Here is a 20,217-nt window from a genome sequence, read left to right as displayed (position 1 = left end):
TTCACTGGGTCATAAGTAAATTATAAAGTGCTAATCCAGAAATAGAAGCTAAGATGCCCAAAAGTCAATCTCTTTTTTTTTCGATTTATTTTCGAATTTTATTTATGAAGTAACAATGAGTATGACGTTGACTGCTTTTATTGATGACGTCACAGGATAGTATTTCCATATGAATTCCAAAGAAAACTTTCGTTTTGACGTTTCGTAAAAAATATCTCATTTGACTAGGTTGTCAAGTATTATAAAGACGTCTACAGAAGAGCTCTGCTTTTACGGACGTTCTTATTTCAAATTATTGTTAAAATTTACGAGTCCTATTTAAATCGAGATTCAAAATAATTAATTGGTGTTTATACTGTTGTCGAGTCAAATAGACGAGTCAATGTAGAAATATTTCATTTCAAATCTACACCTACCTCTACCACTCCATTCTCGTATCTATTTCTCACTCCTCGTCAGAATCCGACTTTTTGAACTTTTCCTTCAGCTTTTCATATTCGTTCCGTCTAATTAGGTCTTGTTTTAGCTTCTCCATATCGCTTAGTAGACTGCTGACTTGGACATTATCCAGCTTATCTTGAGGTATAGATTCGCTATCGCTGTCGAGGCCGGAATCGTCATCGGATTTAAGCCCAAGGCTCTGGACCTCATCATCTGAAGGTAGGTGGACGCTACTGTCGTCTGAGCTGTCAGATTGCGTTTTGTCTAGTCTATAGGCTTTGGGCACTCGGTCTTCTAGCCGCTTGTTTTTGGCGCGGTCCGCCCGCGATGGACTGTCACGCCCGTATTTGTTCTTCTTCTTCTTTAAACTCTTCGCGATCACGCGTTTCTGGTGATCGAGTTGAGGGAATAGTTCTGTAAATAACACAATGTTTTTATTTTATTACTGTTAGTGCATGGAATTTTATTCCATAGACAATTGACGTATGAACATTGCATAGACAAATAAATGGTAGTGAATATTATTAGTGTGCACTATAAATAAATACAACAACCACACAGTTGTAAACCATATTGCAGTTAAAAAAGATGGCCTATTGTTTAATAAAAAATCTTCAATATTTTTTTAACTCATAGTTTCTTCATAATAATCTACTACTCATCTAATCTTATTTTATCTTACACCCGCGCCATATTCCTTTTTTTTAAAGGGACAGAAAATACAACTTTTGTGCCTATTCGGGCGGACTCAAACTTAACCCAATTTTAGTTTGACAGCTCTTAGATTAGTGCCGTCCTTCACTTACAAATCGTACCAGAAAGAGATGCAGCTAGTTTTAGTCCTGTCAAATAAGTTAAAATTAAGTTGGCGGTTGCCCGTATCGACACCATTACTGTCATAAAAATTAACGGGATGAATACACTGACATATTGAAAATCCATTACCACCCGCTAAATGCCGGAAGTAAAAAATGTATGAAAAATATATTTGTATGGAACCATAACGTATATCTTACCGTGTGCGCTGTTAAGTGCCTCCTCGGCGGCGTTCATCTCAGCCTCTTGTATGGAGTGTCCACGCGCGGCCGCCAGCCGGGTGCCACGGAAGTACACGCCCACTGTATATACGCGAGTGTTCGTCGGGCCTAGACACTCGATCACCCTGTACGACAAAATTCATCATTTATCCCGTTATAACCATTACGTAGAACCCTTGCCCAGGGATACGGGTGAAATCCCAATTAGGAATCTTCTTAAAAATCCAATTGAGTAATCATAGGTAGATCCATCGCAAAATGAACTAAGTGCCCACACTTCACCGAGCTTTCTGGTAGACCAATGTGATAGGTGGTGAGCCGTATCGACGTCTGTAATGGTCGTGCCAACTGTGTTAGTGAAGACTGCACTTAAGATCAATTAATAACTCGATGGGCGGAGCGGAAAACCCTGGGCGACAGGTTGGGTCATGGGTGACCACTGCAAGATCTCTTAAAATCTATATCTCTACGGAGATAGGTTGTCTGCGACCGGATGATTCGCCAACCTCTGACATAAAAACTTGATCTGCTCCTGAGTACTGGGAATCGCACAGTACAGGACCACAGTGACTTATTTACTGAATATAACAAAGATAACAAGCGTACTTGTAAAGCGGTATATCTGGCTCGCCTCCCTCCATGGAGCGCAGTGTTAAGCAGCATTGTTGCAGCTTCGACTTGGGGTCGTTCCAATCCTGGTTCATTATGAACTCCTGCAGCCGAGGGAACAGGCACGCGTTGCAGAACGCTTGGCAGTACTCCAGATTCTGAAAATATTACGTCTTCTTCAATCGATGAGTTGAGGTTGGGTTTTGAGGTGGATTACCAACCACATCAACCCTGAGTCAGGGTTATTATTAACCCGCCAAAGGCCCCTGACATGTAACAACTATGTACTTACATCAGTAAGCAGTAACCGGGGCCATAACTTAAATTAAAATTAGGAGGTGTCTGCAGGAATAAATTTTACTTGGATTGAAATTAGTTTGTCTATAGCGTGGTTTTGTTAACAAAAATCATTACTGAACGTGATTTTCAAAAAGGCGGTTACGTTGTTTTCACTCTAAGGCGATGATATATAGAAAATTATATTTATTTTATTGTTAAAAAGTAAAGAAGAAATAGGCTAGTTGCCAACTAGTCAAATCAGTTACTTTTTATTAAACGTCATAACACGAAATTACTATGGAATTTGCTGGAATTTGTACGAAAAAGCACACTGGCGGCGTTATAGAAAACGTGATAAACTGTCGGACTTATTATTACGTTTTACTTGATTAAAATTAATAAATAAAATATATAGAAAAAAGATTTTTACTCGTTTTATATCTGTTTTTATTTAGTAATAAGAATTTCATAATTTATCTTAAATAGATCTTGAATAGGTGTACTAGAGTACACGACTCAATTTTTGTTAGAAGTTGTGCCTTTTGTCTCTCTTCATGTTGTCACATTCAGTTTCTGTGTTATCCTGTGTACAATAAATAAATAAACAAGCAGTAACCCACCTTATCAATATACAAAGCTCCTAGGAAAGCCTCGAGTAAATCAGCCTTGTGTTTCTTAGTGGTCGGCTTAGCTTTAGGGTTGTTGTAGATAGCGTAAGACGACATGTTCAGGTCATCGCACACCATCGACTGGGTGCGGTTGTTGACTAGAGATGAACGGAGTAGCTGCAATTATAAAATTCATCATCATCAATTTAACCTTTGATCTGTGTGTGATAAGGATCCTGACTACCCCTCTCGTATGTTTGTGATTAGGATCCTGACCCATAGGACTGGTACAGTCATGAGCAATATAATGTACCCACTTTAGGACTATGTCGTACTAACATATTTGACATTTAGTGAGACTTACAGTTCAATTTGTCAAAAAAGTTAATGTGACATGGTACCAAAGTGTATACATATTAATGCTCGTGACCGTACCTAATTTTACGTAATTATGCACTCTAATTCTATCGCAAAAGGTTTAAGAGCAACGCTCTTGTCGGTGTAGCATTTAAAATACTCTCCATGCTACTTTTTTAGGGGAAAATAAGGCAGTGATTTCCCTCTTGCCTTCTCTTTTTTTTTCTTTATAAAATTACATAACGTAAACTCACGACTATATCTCAATTGGCTACTTGACCTAGTCAAATGAGATACTTTTTACGAAACGTCAAAACGAAAATTTTCCTTAGAGTTTGTACCCCTTCGGCTTTTTGGCGGGAAACGGGAACGAGACAGTTGCTTTCTTCATTGAATAATCTAAATAATTAATACGAAGTGGTGTTTTGTGGTTAATGGTCGCATTAAGTTAGTCGGAAAACATTCGCGAGTGTTATTATGTCGTATTCAATAAACAAAGTGTATCTGCCTATTTTCGCTTCGTGCCAAGAAGCCACTTCATAACTCGAAAGTTTATGCGGACTTTTGAGTTAATTCGTTTGGGGTTCGGAGTAGGAGTCTACTCCGAGGGTGGGGGCTTAGGTTTCATCATTATCACCTTTCATCATTTCATTAATCATCAAGAAAAAAAATACGTAAGACATGGCTGTATGGGCATAGTTCCCTTTGCCTTACCTTTCGGGGAAAACCAAAACAAAAAAAAATAAAAAATTGTACCCCTTCTTCCATCGTGTGGATTGTGAGGTGGATTACCAACCCCATCAACCCTGGTGTCAGGGTTATTACTGAGCCGCCATAGGCCCCTGACATGACTCATGTAACGACTACGTACTTACATTAGTAAGTAATAACCGGGACCAACGGCTTAACGCGCCTTCCCAAGCAGGGATCGTCTTACTTTTGGACAATCAGGTGATCAGCCTGTAATGCCCTAACCAAACTAGGGATCACGAAGTGATTTTTGTGATTTGTCCCCACCGGGATTCGAACCCGGGACATCCGGATCGTGAGCACAACGCTCAACCACTGGACCACGGAAGCCGTCATAGAGTTTGTATGGAAATACTGTACTGTGACGTCATCAATAAAAGCGGCCAACCGTCGTACTCATTGTTACTTAATTCATGAATAAAATTCGAAAATAAGCCGTAAAGTGAAATGAGATTGATTTATGATCATCTTAGCTTCTATTTGTAGATTAGCATTTTCTAATTTATCTATATCCAATCTCTAATTTATCTTAGTCAAATACCCAATTGGGCTAGTCAGAGGAAATCCATAGCAAGATGAACGAAGTACCTAGCTTTCTGTTAGACCAGCGTGAATATGATTGTAAAATATAATATCACGTAAGTAAAGAGAAGTATAAACGCAAGCATTTGGAACAGTATTCGTCTTTCACTTCGTAAGCTGTGCTCTATTAACACTTTCCGACCTTTCTGCAATAAAGTTTTCTCTTCAATACAAGAAAGTATTCTGTTATTATTTGTATTAATTAGGTACATAATGATGTGCTTCGACTTAAATGCCCATTTATTTTTGTTTATATCGGGTGCAGCTGAAAATAACACGCAATAATAGCTAGGTCATAGTCTAGCTACAGCTATACAGGTGGTTAGCGACATCGTAACGAATACTGACGTGCATGATTCAGACCATGATCCTGAGTTGATATCAAGTGGAATTTCCTCACGGAAGATTCATGAACATTTTAGTGAAGCCCGTTTAAATCCACAGTTAATTTCGGGCTTACCAATTCGAAGACCAAACAAGCCCAAAAAAGGTTAAGTCACATACCTCCAAAAACACTTCAGGCATGTGGGTTTCATATACATTGAGCGTGTTTCTATTTCTACAAATGCAACGTCTAAACTTACCGACAAATGGCCCTCATGATGGTCAGGGAAGTGTCGGTACAACCTGTCAGACACGACAAGCTGTAGCACCGTGTCTCCTAGGAACTCAAGTCGTTGGTTGGAACCCAGCGTTAGATGCGTGAATCCTACCGAGCGGTCGGTGAACGCTCGCGCTAGTAATCGGATGTGCTTGAATTGTACGCCTGGAAAAGATATATTGAAAATATCAGATGGCTATGGCTAAAATGGCACATTGAAGCAATAGGGTTATTTCCAACTAGTCAAATCAGTTACTTTTTTACTAAACGTCAAATCACGAAATTACTATGGAAGTTGTATGAAAAGACAACCTGTGACGTCATAGAAAAACGTGACAAAATATCGCACTTATTATTACATTTTTCTCTTAAAATTTATAAATAAGATAAATAGAAAAAATAAAACGTTTTTTAGATCTGTCTTTATTTAGTAATCAGAATTTTATAATTTATCTTTGACCTAGGAAACTACCCAATTCATCTAAAAATGCTATTTGACATTTGTTGAGATTGCGCAGTTACTTTAAAATGCGCAAATTACAGTTGGCAATATTGTGTTTTAGATGAATTGAGATTGTGGCTTTTTTAGAACATCTAGCTGTCAACAAAAAACACTTTCAGGGGCACGAATCACGGGTCATTCTGGCATCGATTCTGGTAAAACATAGTTTATTTTACTTTGACAGCTATAAAATAGTGCCGTCCTTCACAGACAACACGTGCAAGAAAGAGATAACTAGTTTTACATAAACATACATAAACATAAACTGCCTATATACGTCCCACTGCTGGGCACAGGCCTCCCCTCAATCAACCGGAGGGGGTATGGAGCATACTCCACCACGCTGCTCCACTGCGGGTTGGTGGAGGTGTTTTTTTTACGGCTAATAGCCGGGACCAACGGCTTAACGTGCCCTCCGAAGCACGGAATCATCTTATTTTTTCGGACAATCAGGTGGTGGTGGTGGAGTTTTAGTTAAATAAAATTACATTTCTGTCTGCCACAAACAGCGGGCACTATTATTCATCACAAAAACGCTACTTACCTATGGAATCCTCAAATTCCGTCAATCTCTGCAAGAACTCAAAGTCCTTGATGTATTTTCTGTCTCCGATCGGTTCTTGTTCTTGCAAAGGGTGCAGTCGTTCTTTTGTCCACACTTCCAACAGATCTACTTCGCTGTACCATAGTGCTAGAGAGAATACACGATCGGCCACCTGGTGGAAATATGATTGGCACATATAAAATATAATATATATATATATATAAAATATCTAATATGTTGTAACATTTTAGATCGGGTGGTGAAAACATTTAAATAGAATTCTATCCAATTCTAAAATCGACCTACATATCTGCAATTGCAATGAAACGTCTAAATTATTCTCTGCTATTTTTGGTTTTTTTTTATTGCAACTTGCATTGAGGAATATATAAATATACGGAATTTTACACTCCTACATCTCGGTCAACCAAACTGGCCTCCCCCTCATTCAGTCCTCACTATTTCTTTTTCTTGTGCTATTATTATTTCGTCTATTAAAAAGGAGTACGCGAATTTGAACTCTTTCTTTAAATGGTTCGCAGGAAAAGTAATTTAATGCTTCAAACAATATTATATCGTAAAATTGAAAGATACAAGGACTAACCTCTAGTCCGGCGTCGAGGAAAAGCGCCCCCATTAGAGCTTCAAAGCAGTTGGCCATCGCGTGTCGCATCACAACCTCGCGACACAAGTCCGAACCGTGCGCATATAGCATGTATTGTTCGAGTTCGATATTCTGTGAAATAAAGAAAAATAATATAAAAACAGACATGAAAATAAGACAGAGAATAATTTGCCTCCAACACTTCTAAGAAGAGATTCACAAAGGCAAATATTTCTCCACATAGATTTTGAAACCTCTGTGGTACAGTTGAGCGTTGGTCTCACGATCCAGAGATCCCGGGTTCGAATCACTTTGTGATCCCTAGTTTCGTTAGGATATTACAGACTAATCACCCGGGGGTTAAAAAGGCCACATCGTAGCAATTCATGTAAAAAAGCAATATTGCTATTTGACATCTGTTTGCATTGCGCACTTACTTTTGTGTGCGCAAAGTATCCAAACTAGGCATAATGTTGGGTCAACCAAATTGTAACCTCCAAAATTTAAGATTTCCTCAAAAAGTAATGACTTTTATAAACGGATGAGTGCTAGAATGATGATATTACCTTGGCCAATTGAGCTAGATGCTGATTCTGAACTATAGAGGCTCTATACGTGGCCAATCCACCTTCAGCCAAGCCCGGGAACATGCGGAAAAGATGTATGGACGACAAGAACTCCACCACCGCGTCTCCTAGGAACTCCAGACGCTCGTTGTGTTTGATCTCTGATTCTGTCTCGCTGTGCTTGCCGAAACGAGACATTATGTTGATTAGGGTCACGATACCTGCGAAAGAAAGTTACGGTTTTATGCTGTTGTCTTTAAAGTACATTATTATGGAAACATTAACAAAAATATTCAGTGTGGAGCGAGACGGAAGCATACTCTGTTTTAATATGTTTCATCTCGAGCTCCTCCGTGCTTCGTAGGGCACGTTAAGCCGTTGGTCCCGGCTGCATTAGCAGTCGTTAATAACCACCAAGCCGCACTGGGCCCGCGTGGTGGTTTAAGGCCCGATGTCCCTATCCATCCATAGGGAAGGCCCGTGCCCCAGCAGTGGGGACGTTAATGGGCTGGTGATAATGATGATAATCCACCATGTCATTCCCGGCGCAAAGATGCCCATCAAACTAGCCGCGTTTCCACGCCGGATAGCGATAGACAACCGGAGCGGGCGTCATAACCACGTTCTTTCATGTGTATTTAGTGTATATATTGTATCGTAACATCAAAGAGATGACTAACCTTTCTTCCTAGTATAATGTATCCTCCGATCACCATACTCCGGCTGTCGTATACCACAGTTGGTGAGGCTGTTCCTAGCGTGGTCGGGATTGGTGCCAAAGTTCTCTCTATACGAAGGATGTGTCAATGCAGTCTGCAGCAGTAGTCTTTGGTTGAACGTGTAGCCTATTTTTTGCTCGAGACTTTCGAGAGACTTGTGGAAGCGCAAATGCCGGACCAGGACCGGGATTAACATTGCATGCTGAAAAGTGAATGCGTTATGTATTTGAAAATGTTATTATGGCAAATGATCGCCGAATGAACCTTGAAGAAGCATTATAATCTCCCTACTGCACGACCTGGTTTTTTATTCCGGGGTTCACTGACCTGATGTTATTGACGCCAGAAGCAATTGACAACATTTCATTTTTACTAAGGTGCCTTAAATCGAAAACCATTTCGAGATATTTCTATGATTTACATAAAACACATTTTTTCAGATTTTTTAATTCAGTAATAATAGAAATATATTGAAAAATCCACGAGGTCAGAAGAGGAAGGCATAATAAGTTCAGACCTTTACATAAAAATTATAAAAAAAGTAAATGTCATACATAACATGACACTTTGTTTGCGACTTGTTTTAAATACGCATGCAAAGATACATTACATTATACTGCCTTCATTCTATCAATGGCAGAATCCAATTTTCAAAAAATATTTTTTGTAACTTCTAGTGGAAAAATCTTGAAAAGAAAAACTACGTGTCTTCTATTTAAACAAGTACTTTCGAAATAGCACAAAAAAACCACGGCTTAAAAATTTGAAATGTTGTCAATTGCCAGTCATGTAACATAAGCTCACGACTATATCCCTATCGGCGTAGTCAGAGATACATCCATCGCAAGATAAACTAAGACCCACACCGCACCGAGCTTTCTGATGGGAGTTTATGTACATATACATTGACTTACTTGTACAACATCGCACATAAGTCCAGTTGTATGGAAGCCTTCAGACGATATGGCGACTGTCACATCTCTCTTCATTTTACTTTGAGTCCTCATCTCTTGTAGTTTAGCCTCTTTAGCCGCTAACTTCTGTCGGTCTTTGAAGGAAGGTTTCGCCATGTTAGCGATCAGATGACGGTACTTGACGTAGTAGCGCCAGGCCTTTTGGTATCTGTAGAATAGATGACAAGTCTATAGGGAATGTTCAGTATCTCATACTCGTTGAAGGATAATAGTTTGACCGCAAGAACTGTGTATTATACGTTCATGCGGCAGTGTATATTTTGTTATGCGAAAGGCTCCTAATTTGATTTTGACTGATAGCCTGTTCAGGTAGGTAGTGTAGGGGTAAGAGCCTGTCTGTATGACTTACTAAGTAAATACGTGACACCTGCCCCTGCCGCACCCAACATGTCCATTCCTGGGTTCGATTCCCGGTGGGGACATATCACAACATATATTTTGTGGTCCCTAGTTTGGTTAGTACATTACAGGCTGATCACCTGATTGTCCGAAAGTAAGATGACCGTGTTTTGGAAGGCACGTTAAGCACGTTTGGAAACCGTTAGTCCCGGTTACTACTTACTGATGTAAGTAGTCGTTACATGAGTCATGTCAGGGGCTTTGGCGGCTCAATAGTAACCCTGACACCAGGGTTGATGAGGTTGGTACTCCAGCTCACAATAGAAGGAGCGATGCATGTATAAAATAATCATTTATAAAAATAAATATTTCAAACACTCACTCCGGATTACCAGCATAGCTCAGCTGTGGCGGTCGTATGCCAAAATGCACTATCTCAGGGTAGAATTTCTTGTCTTTAACAGTCTCGCCTTTTTCATTATTCGGTGGGCTCCGGTCGAGCTGATCTACTCGCACCGAACACGGCTTCTTGCCAGGGTATGTTACTATCATACCTGGAATAAAAAGTTGTCCTTTTCTTTAAAGCTCTAAAATTTTGGTGAGGTATTCACTCGCCGTTAAAACTGAACCTGTCAAATCTTTGAGTTAGGTAAGCGGAGCCCCTCAAAAACGGGAGATGGTTATTTTACGCGTTAATAGTCACGTTAAAACAATGGGACTTAGACCTCATTTATGCAGCCTTTTTCACATGCGCAGACGATTTTTCTTGGCTATCCAGAAAGTAATCGATAACTATACTATTTGCGCTCTAGCATGATGAAGCAAGAGCAGGGCAGAAAGAATACATTACAGCCTGGTGCTAAAGAGCCATACCAAGAAAATGTACTATTCTGACAGCTGTCAAGTAAAGTAGAAAAGGGTCCTGATATAACCAGATCTGTAGAACTCATATTAAAAGTACAACAGCGGATCGAAAACCTACACCCTCGAAGTACTTTGTTATTTATTGCACTCGGTATTTCTGCACACTTTTGGGCAAACTACTAAACATCCCCTAGAGTGAGAAATCCATTGACAACAATTCGGACGGATCACAAAGAAGTCACTTACCCTTAATCCTGTCCACAAACTTCTGCCACGTGTAGTGATCCATTTCATGTATGTCTTCCAATTTTTCCGGCGGTATCAACAGACCGCTTTCGTCAAGTAGGTATTTGAGAACTTCACACATTGATAGCACCTGAAAAATTTATTTAATGTCAGATTTTCATGAATGAAGATACTTTTTTTTACCATTTTACCTACTGTAAAATATGAAAGCATCGAAAGGAAGAAATTAATTGTATTGAATACAAAAATTCAAAATATCTTTATTCAATAGGTAACACTTTGAATCGTCAATTTTTACATAACGAACGTCTCATCCGCCTAAAACTACTGCAGCTTCTCGCAACCTGTATAGCCGGGGAAAAGAAGCTGCAAGAAAAACATCGGCACAGGCCTTAGACGTTCTTTTAAAAAAAAATAAACAAAATATTGTTATACAAATGTGTTAACAAATTGTTATACAAATTAATGAATGAATGAACACTTTATTACACACACAATTGTTGTTTGTGAAAAACTAAGAGTGGGCAAAGGCAGCCTTAACGCTATTGATTATTATTTAGATAGGTACCTCACATCCGCCTTCAGAAAGCAACCGCACGAATCTTGGTATGAAATGGAATTGTGAACACGTCGTTTCCGTGGCTTTTCCCAAATCCAAGTCTATTAGTTCCAGCAACTCGGTGAACAGGTAGTCCTCTGGAACGGTTACACATTTCTTAACCCAAAAACGTAGGTTATTTTTGCCGGTGAGTTACTGTTATTGCCAAACTCTTCACTATACATTCAGAAATGTAGACAAAAGACCAAATTGACGGTAGGTAGTAGATCGGTATTCATTTTACGAAAATCGTGAGGTTTTTACGAAACTTCAGATTTTCAATAACACCGCTTTACAAATGTAAACGGCGTGGTGAATGCTCCGTATCCCCTCCGGATAAGGGGAAGCCTGTACCCAGCAGTCAGGAATGTATATACCCGAGTGTATATAGTCACACCTCTGTCTACCATTTTTTTTTGTTTTTGACGTCACTTATTGTAGATTTGCCGCAGATGGCATTAACTACTTGGCCGGACAAATGGGGAGCGCTGAAGGCTCTCACCCGTTACAACGTTTAAGACAACAGGCCTGAGGGTGCCCAGTTGGGCGCGAACCTCGGCTCAGGGCGTCGTCTGAGAGGAAAAATATTTGAAAGAATTAATCGACCCTAGTGGGTCGATAGCGATAAGCGCTGAATGAGGGAAATCATCGACTACGCCGGCGGGGTCGGTATCGGGGTCCTGAATCTGTCTACCATGATGCTATGTTTTATGTTTATATTAAAAATAAATAATAAATGTTTCTTTCTTTCTTTCTTTAAAAAAAAATCATTTTGTATCAGACTTACCAAACAAATCCAGCTCCCTTATAGTGAAGTTTTGCGGGGCTTGCTCCTCCACATAGAGAATAGTGTATTCAATATTGAACCTTATGACTTTGCAAGTGGGCAGTTTGGCCAGCTTGTAGTGAGAGAACATTGAAAAGCCAGAAAACAGGAACTCGTGTTCATCATGCCCTATTATTGTCGGGGATTTGATTAAAAAGTTCGTTGGTGGAGATACTGTTATTCTGAAAGGAGGAGAATGTAATTTAGCTCAAAAAAATAAATATTTGATGATAGTTTTATTGTTGAAATTGAACACAGTGAGTTCAATTTCGAATGAATTCAAATTCAAAAATATCTTTATTGAGTAGGTAACATAATTACACGTTGAATCGTCAATTTTTACATAACGAACGTCTCATCAGCCTAAAACTACTGCAGCTTTTCACAACCTGTATAATTGAACTGTAGGTAACGTATATAATTATGTGCGCTCAAAACCACGAATATGCCTTGATACTTGTGTTTAACTACCTACTGCTAGTAATAGTCTATCTTCAATATCTTCCACTTTGAATTATATGTCAGACAAGACTAAAAGATTCCATGATAAATGTGCATAGATGCTGATTGCCTATATAAAATAGGACGTTTGTTCATTTAAAAAGCGATAATGCTATTTGAAAATTGCGCATATAAAAATAAGTGCGCAATGACAATAAATGTCAAGTAGAAATATTGCTTTTTGAGATGAATTGCCTCAATATCTCGATTTTAGCTTTCCAATTATACAATTTATTGTTGTTCACTGTAAAAAAAAATCTTGTCACAAGCGACGGCGTGTAATGAGTCCATACAACCAATATTGCTCGTTATTTGAACGTTGAGGGAACGTAAATTTACATCATGGTTCAGTCGCTTTTTTAGAAAAACTCCTTAGTGCATGTGAGTCTATTTGTTTATAGGATGTTAGTGGATTCAAGTATAAAAGTAACTTGTAAATACCGATAATGATACAGTTTGTCGATGTTGCTCTGGTTAGGGATGCACTTAGGGAAGGTCTGCTCGCCGGCGTAAACGCCGTGCCTCATGCCGTGACGACGTGCGCGTGCGCTGCAGCGGCACAGGGGCCCGCCGTTCATCTCGCCCGTGTTGTTGAACCTCGGAAATTAAAGGAAATTATTTTTAACTAGATGACCCGTTGCACTTCGTGTCACCCTATTCCGTATATTATTCACCGGTTAAACCTTTCTTGGAGTTCCACGAATAATTCAAGACTAAAATTTGCCAAATCGAGTCAACCGTTCTCGAGTTTTAGCAAGACTAACGAACAGCAATTCATTTTTATATATATAAAGATGGGATCATAATGGGCTTGGAATGCTTCGAATTTGAATTTGCTAGACAGAGATACATCCATCACAAGATGAATTGAGTACCCCTGCTTCACTGAGCTTTCTATCAGATAAGTCTAACAAAAAAAAAATGCTGAACCACTACCACCTGTCTAGATAGGTGGTGAGCCCTATCACCATCTATAATGGTCGCCAACTGTGTTAATGAAAATTACAAAACAAAATATCTGTAAACTATACTAACCACATCTCCGGGTGAAGTCTCCTTGGATGGCTTTGTTTCCTCTGCAGTTCCAGCATGATCCTGTCAGTGTATCCCTGCAGGCCATCCTCATCTAAGCACTCATCCTCACTCTCTGATGATGAAGAGCTTTTTTCTTCCAACACTGTAAATAAAATGCACAAGGATATATTTCTAATATGAGGTGACTTTTTTTGGTGGAAAGGAAATGATTTCCTTTGTACAGCTATAACCATGAAGTAACTAATATTATACTATCTTATTTTTATTTTTAAATATAATATTATATGTATTGTTTATATTGAAAAATAATAATTTATTTTATGAGTACTAAACAACATTTGAGAAGGTATAAAGGAGCCTCTTTCCTAGCAGTAAAATTTTATATACTATACCGTATTTAACATAGCCTGATTAAAACAAGAGCAGGAGCAAAAGCTTAGCAAATTGCCTTGTGCAAAAGATGCGAGAGATGTCTCTTTCGCACTAACAGTGTACAGCTTAGCACAAAAGAGACAAGAGATATGTTTAACAGCTATGTTAAATAAGATATAGATAAGCTTTAAAAATTACATGAGCTAGATTAAATGAAATAAAGACACACACATCTATGCTTGCACATTTTCGCTTTTGGAGGTTTGAGTGGAGGCAGCTCATCCTGCTCTGGTCTTGAATTCCTGCCCCTCTCAATCAGTTTGGTGTAGAACAGATTACAGAGCTTTTCTAACTTAGGAGTCTGCTGGACACCAGCTCCGTTCTCCACAGGCTTATAGTATAACTCTGCTGGGGAACTCCTGTACCACATCTTGGAGTTCTGAAAGGAGTTAAATTAGACTTATTTATTGAGAATAAAAAGTTGATATTGGGCTTAATAAATATTAACAGGATTGTTCTGGTTGGCTCTAAATCAACTATGCAAAAAAATAATAAAGTAACAATATCTATTTGTGTTTAGGTGCCAAAAATAAAATGTGAAATATGTGACAATTGTGCTTATTCTGGTAGCCACAAACTAACTAAAACTAAACTTAATTTTAGTTTGGCAGCAATTAAACTAGTGCTGTCCTTCACTTACAAAAAGCAGAATAGAACACAGAACACACAGAACTACTACACAGAACAGAACACAGAACTATTTTTAGTGCTGTCAAATTAAGTTAAAATTAAGTGCCAATTAGAGCAACCATTATGTTCGAATCTGCACCACTAGTCCTGCAAGGGTCTTAACATAACATAATGTTAACCTAAAAGTGCACCAACATACCTGTAACTTATTTTACTTCAATGACTGTACCTAATTTCTATCAAAAAAAATGGTAAGAACTACATACCTACAGCTATTGGTAAATGTTTTCTTACCTCCTCCTCATCTGAATTGTGTTCCTGAGACCACTGTTCCATTTTTGTTATCAAGTCCTCAGAAGTTTTACAGTAGTTCTTTCTGAAACATGTAAAGATACAATGTATTAGCATCGCACAAGTAGGTACACACATTCATTAAATATGTTATGTGTTATAAAATATGAGTCCTCTTACCTATATTCTGCTAGAATTTTCTCTCTGTCTGTCAAAGCCTTGCGTGGCACAGAGTCATGTCTTGAACTAGCATGGGACATTCTGGAATGACTGCGAGTATCTCTGCCTGGGGAATACTTCCTACTGGGTGATCTATGAAACATCTTTTCATCACGAGGATCATGGCTCCTACTATGACTCCTGTAGTCCCGTTGCATGCTGTGTCTTCTTTCATACTCATATCTTCTACGCTCAAGCTCTCTCTCTCTATAATATCTCTCCTTTTCACGGTAATATCTCTCTCTTTCTCTCTCCCTATCATAATCACGGTGACTATGCCTTGATGGACTTCTGCTGCGATGGCGGTAGCTTGGACTGCGACTTCTATGCTCTCTGTGCCTTGGACTGCGACTTCTATGTTCTCGGTATCTTGACTCTCTCTCCCTATAATATCTCTCTCTTCTTTCCCTTTCTATACTCCTTTCTCTTTCATATCTATCCCTATGTGGAGAGTGTCTATGCCTGGACTCAGACCTGTTCAGAGAGCATTCTTTTTTGGGATATCTTTCAAACTCACTTCTTGAGGTTGAAGGCCTCTCCTTGCAATCTTTGCGAGTGTAATAAAGAGTGCTTGAGTGTTCACTAACATTTGGTGAGTCAGGCCTTTCAGTTTTAACACGTTCAATCGCGGGATTAATGGCTGGCTCCGCTTTAACGTCGTACTTTGGTTCACGTGTTTCGTGGTATGTATATTCTGGTATTGGTGGTGGAGGAAAAGGCGGGGGAACGGAGTGTACGTCGATGGGGGTGATGAAAGCCTGGGGTGGAGGCTGTGGTAAGTTCATGGCCGTCGGAGGAGGTACATTTAGAGGAGGCGCAGATAAAAAAAGTGAGGCCATATCAGGCGGTGCGGGAGTCACGAACGGCGGTGGAACGTTAAACAGAGACGGCGGAGGAACGTCTGTGGGAACCAGAGGTGTTACTATCGGTGGAGGCATGTTCAAATTCGGTGGCGGAATACTGTAATCTACCGGTGGAATAGACATGGTTATAACTATATTAAAACGCTTCTCCAACAGTTAAAATGGCCAAGGACGACGAGCGATATTTATTATATACGTGTGCATTTCGATTCCATGACTATTGAAAGCCGATTTTGTTGCAAAACTACTGAGATTGAGATTTTCAATAAGCAAAAAACGAAATATTTATTAGACACTTTGACAACACATGTCAATGTCATGTAGTAACTTTTTTTTTATACGTACATAATATGGAACAGGCTTAGGTCATTAGACCATGCTGCCTAAACAACAAGTATCACGTCGCGTCGATGTCAGATGGATGTAGTACGCAAGCTTAGTATCTACGGCCACTTTGGATCCGCCATTTGACAGACTCGAATGGGCTAAATTACTAAACTATTTGGGATAAGAGTCGGAGTAACACGGAAGTTTAACTATTATTCTATTGATACCTCAACTCTTTGCACGACTTAGTAAGATGAAATAATATTGGAATCTTAGCTTTAACTTACACAGAAATTCTAAGCATACATGCGATAACTATTGGCAAAAATAAAATAACAATTTTTAAATCAGGTATATAATTCGTAAGTTAAATTTTGACAGACGTCTTTTATTTTAGCACTACCTAAACATTCACCATCTTTGTACATAACACCATATTGGCCCTCAGTAAGCGCTCTTAGATTTTGGTCCAGCATAATAGTGAGGCCTTCAGAATTGTTGACTATTTTACAAGGCACTAGAGGTTTAGTGTGTTGGAACCTGAAGTAACATCTGAGTATATTATTTTCGCTTAATTCTGGAGGTTCACTGTGTATCCAGTGAGGAGAGCTGGTGAAACAAAGGTTATTCCAAATGGCTGGATGTTTCGTGCCTGCTACCTGCAATCAAAACTATTTTATTCAATAATATCTTTTTTGTGGCCCTCAGTGGGACTTACTGTTTAAGTAAATATTTTACAACCACTCAACAAGCTACACAAAATTATTGGTTTATATATGTATTTCACACACACAACATATACCACTGGTACTTACAACATAAATATTATTTGTTTGCAAGTCTTTCTTGAATATGAAATAAGCATGTTTCCAATTAGACAAGCAGCATCTTTGGCCAACTGTCCACTTGTGCAGTCCACTGTGTTCTCCCACCACTCGCCCAGTGTCTATGTCTATAAAATGACCTTTTTTTGTCTGGATATACTGAAAACAAGAAAAAAAGTATCAATATAAGTCCAGTAATATATACATAAAATCTACTATGTTCATATACAAAAATTCAAACATTTTATGGAAAATACACTTTTTCTAATGGAAAGACATTCTGTATACCTACTTCTTCAATAAAATCCTGAAATCTCCTTTTTCCAATGAAACATATTCCAGTACTATCTCTCTTAGTAGCTACATTTGATAAACATTCACTTTTTGCTATTTCTCTAACTTTGGTTTTTAAAAGATTTGCTAAAGGAAACATACATCTTCTTAAAGAAAATTGCTTCACTTGAGATAGGAAAAATGTTTGATCTTTAAACTTATCTGCAGGCTGAAGTAATCTGACCCCTGAAAAGATATTAAAATACTTTATTGAATGAGCTGATATTTATATTGCACATGAAATTAATTAATATTTTACCTTCATTCTCATTGTATTTTTCTAAGAATGGTCCAAACGACGTGTTAGCATAATGCCCAGTGGCTATGGCATCAACACCTAAGTTTTTCCTGCAATGTTCAAAAAAGCTATCAAACTTAACATATCTGTTGCATAATATATCCGGGTTTGGTGTCAGTCCATTCTCGTACTCCTTGAGTAATACAGTGAATACTTCATTCCAATATTCTTTAATGAAGTAGACTCTATGCAATGGGATTTCTAGCTTACGACAGACATATGTTGCATCTTCAAAATCTCTTTCATCTGAGCAGAAACCAGCTTCGTAATTATTGTCCCAGTTTCTCATGAATACGCCTTCTACTTTGTACCCTAAAAATACCCAAAAATAGATTAATGATGTTTCTAAGATACATAAAAGTAAAACGGAATCTTGCAAGTAGTTCTGAAGTATTTTACCCGCCCGTTTTAGTAGTAGCGCGGCGACTGCACTATCAACTCCTCCAGAAATACCCAATGCAACTTTTCTAAACATATTGTTTGCTTGTTTTTACAAAATCCTGAAGAAAATGTTGTTATCATTTTAATAACCTTACTTTGAAAAGGATAACATTTTGTTTTTAATTTGACATAATCTGTAATGTTGCTGTGTGTTGTAGTTTGAAGAAAACCGATAATTACAGATTTTTTATTGGATTACCGATTTTCAATGAGAACAAACTTTCTAGTTATGAGTGTTTTATTTGTACTTTATTTACTACAATTGTAAATTTAAAATGAGAAACCGCTATACAACTACATGGATCTTCTATTTCTTTTGCGATTAAAGTTTGATCAGAAAAGAGTGAGTATAGTGAGTTGACATTTTTCGTTGTTTAGGTTATCATCCTACGATTTGTATTTGCGGTATTTACTATTTTTTAAAGAAATTGGTCACTAAAAATGTCGAACATCAACTTACAATGTCTCTTGGGGATACAGTGCAATGATTTTGTAATGATAGCCGCTGATCAATCCGCCAGTCACAGTATTATGGTGATGAAGGATGGTGAGTTAGCGGTTTCTACTTCGCTTGTTTTTTATAATTAGAGTGAATACTTTACAGATGTTGCATTTTTATTACAGATGAGGAAAAGATTTACAAAATATCCGAAAAACTGGTGATGGGTGTGATTGGTGATTCGGGAGATACCACTCAATTTGCAGAGTACATTGCAAAGAACATTCAGCTATATAAGATGCGTAACGGATACGAATTAGGACCTACTGCGGCTGCCAATTACACTCGCAAGAACCTTGCTGAGTACCTCAGAAGCAGAGTAAGTATATGTGAAACTTGTATCCAGTAGCTTCATATCAATATTGAATTTTGAATATACTTAGTGCCATATAAATTCTTACTCTTTAATACATACCTATTTGTTTTCTTAATTTCAATTTATTTCTTTCAGACCCCATATTTCGTAAACCTCCTCATGGCAGGTTACGACAAGGAGAGTGGTCCTGAATTATACTTCATGGACTACCTTGCATCCAGTGTGAAGGTGCCTTTTGCTTCTCATGGCTTTGGTGGTTACCTCAGTTTGAGTATCCTTGACAGATACTATAAGAAAGGTAAACAAGAAATCATTTTTTTTATATGTATGATGATCAATATACTACTTCTACTTCATAATTATGAAAATCTATATTCTTTCAAGAATAATAGTTTATCCCCACATAAACAAGATATAGTAAAAGTGTTGGTTCAAAAGAGTAGATTATAATCAACACAATTTTCATAATGTTTTTCTGTAATGGGAGTAAGAGTGCTTTCTGTTTGTTTTCAGATGCAACTGAAGAAGAAGCATATGAAATCCTGAAGCGTTGTGTCACCGAAATCCATAAACGTTTGTTTGTGAGCCTGCCCAACTTCCAAGTGACCATGGTCAACAGAGAAGGCATCAAGCATCTGCCCGTCATCAACTCTGCGTCTCTCAAGTAGTTTTGTATTGTAAGGTTAAATAAAGGTATTTCTTTGTAAACTGATGTGTGTTTATAACTTATTACAAGAAGCATAACCTTTTTTGCATGTAAGATTACATTGCTCTGCCAATTCCTTATATTGGAGAATGTAAGGATTTGGTAGAGACATGGTAGCCCAGTTGGTAGAATGCTTGCCTCTCCCTTTGAGGTCGCAGGTTCGAATCCAGCACAGGCCTAAACCAATGATTGTCGAATTTGTTTTCAAATTCATGTTTGAGAAACACATTTTCGGAGCTATGTGACCTAACCTTTATTGGGCCGGTTTTCCCTTCGCTGGTTGGAAGGGCAGTCGCTTCTGTAAATAACCGGACTCAAATCTTCACACCGTATAATGATGATAAGGAATTGGTAGGTAAATAAGGGTTGAATCACAACTATCAGCACAATATCGCCCCGACGATCACGCGTGCGGTCACTCTCGCTCTAGTAAATTACTCTTCTGAATAACAGAAA

General features: G+C 38.3%; 3 protein-coding genes across 3 annotated transcripts; 1 reads left to right on the top strand and 2 right to left on the bottom strand.

The window, feature by feature from the left end:
* Positions 1-64: 64 nt before the first annotated feature.
* Positions 65-16,313, bottom strand: LOC126372935 (ribonuclease 3). The gene is made up of 19 exons (XM_050018844.1): positions 15,116-16,313; positions 14,939-15,020; positions 14,186-14,393; positions 13,583-13,724; positions 12,989-13,144; positions 12,008-12,228; positions 11,191-11,318; positions 10,623-10,752; positions 9,895-10,066; positions 9,114-9,321; positions 8,161-8,401; positions 7,481-7,701; positions 6,915-7,046; positions 6,311-6,482; positions 5,248-5,429; positions 2,987-3,151; positions 2,085-2,245; positions 1,458-1,603; positions 65-855 (listed from the first exon to the last, which is right to left on the bottom strand). The coding sequence occupies exons 1-19, from the start codon at positions 16,138-16,140 to the stop codon at positions 446-448; spliced, it is 4,302 nt and encodes a 1,433-aa protein (XP_049874801.1). The 5' UTR covers positions 16,141-16,313; the 3' UTR covers positions 65-445.
* A 370-nt stretch (positions 16,314-16,683) lies between these two features.
* On the bottom strand, positions 16,684-18,357 carry LOC126372942 (mitochondrial tRNA-specific 2-thiouridylase 1). Its single transcript, XM_050018852.1, has 5 exons — positions 18,199-18,357; positions 17,761-18,111; positions 17,461-17,687; positions 17,160-17,327; positions 16,684-17,003 (listed from the first exon to the last, which is right to left on the bottom strand). Exons 1-5 carry the CDS (start codon positions 18,272-18,274, stop codon positions 16,692-16,694), a joined length of 1,134 nt encoding a protein of 377 aa, XP_049874809.1. The 5' UTR covers positions 18,275-18,357; the 3' UTR covers positions 16,684-16,691.
* Positions 18,358-18,580: 223 nt separating this feature from the next.
* On the top strand, positions 18,581-19,767 carry LOC126372952 (proteasome subunit beta type-2). Its single transcript, XM_050018869.1, has 4 exons — positions 18,581-18,787; positions 18,865-19,058; positions 19,191-19,353; positions 19,569-19,767. Exons 1-4 carry the CDS (start codon positions 18,682-18,684, stop codon positions 19,721-19,723), a joined length of 618 nt encoding a protein of 205 aa, XP_049874826.1. The 5' UTR covers positions 18,581-18,681; the 3' UTR covers positions 19,724-19,767.
* The last annotated feature ends 450 nt before the right edge of the window (positions 19,768-20,217 follow it).

Source organism: Pectinophora gossypiella, chromosome 15 (assembly GCF_024362695.1).
Source record: "Pectinophora gossypiella chromosome 15, ilPecGoss1.1, whole genome shotgun sequence".
Classification (NCBI taxonomy): domain Eukaryota; kingdom Metazoa; phylum Arthropoda; class Insecta; order Lepidoptera; family Gelechiidae; genus Pectinophora; species Pectinophora gossypiella.
The sequence above is the reverse complement of the archived record's forward strand: the minus strand, read 5'-3'. Positions and strand labels throughout refer to the sequence as shown.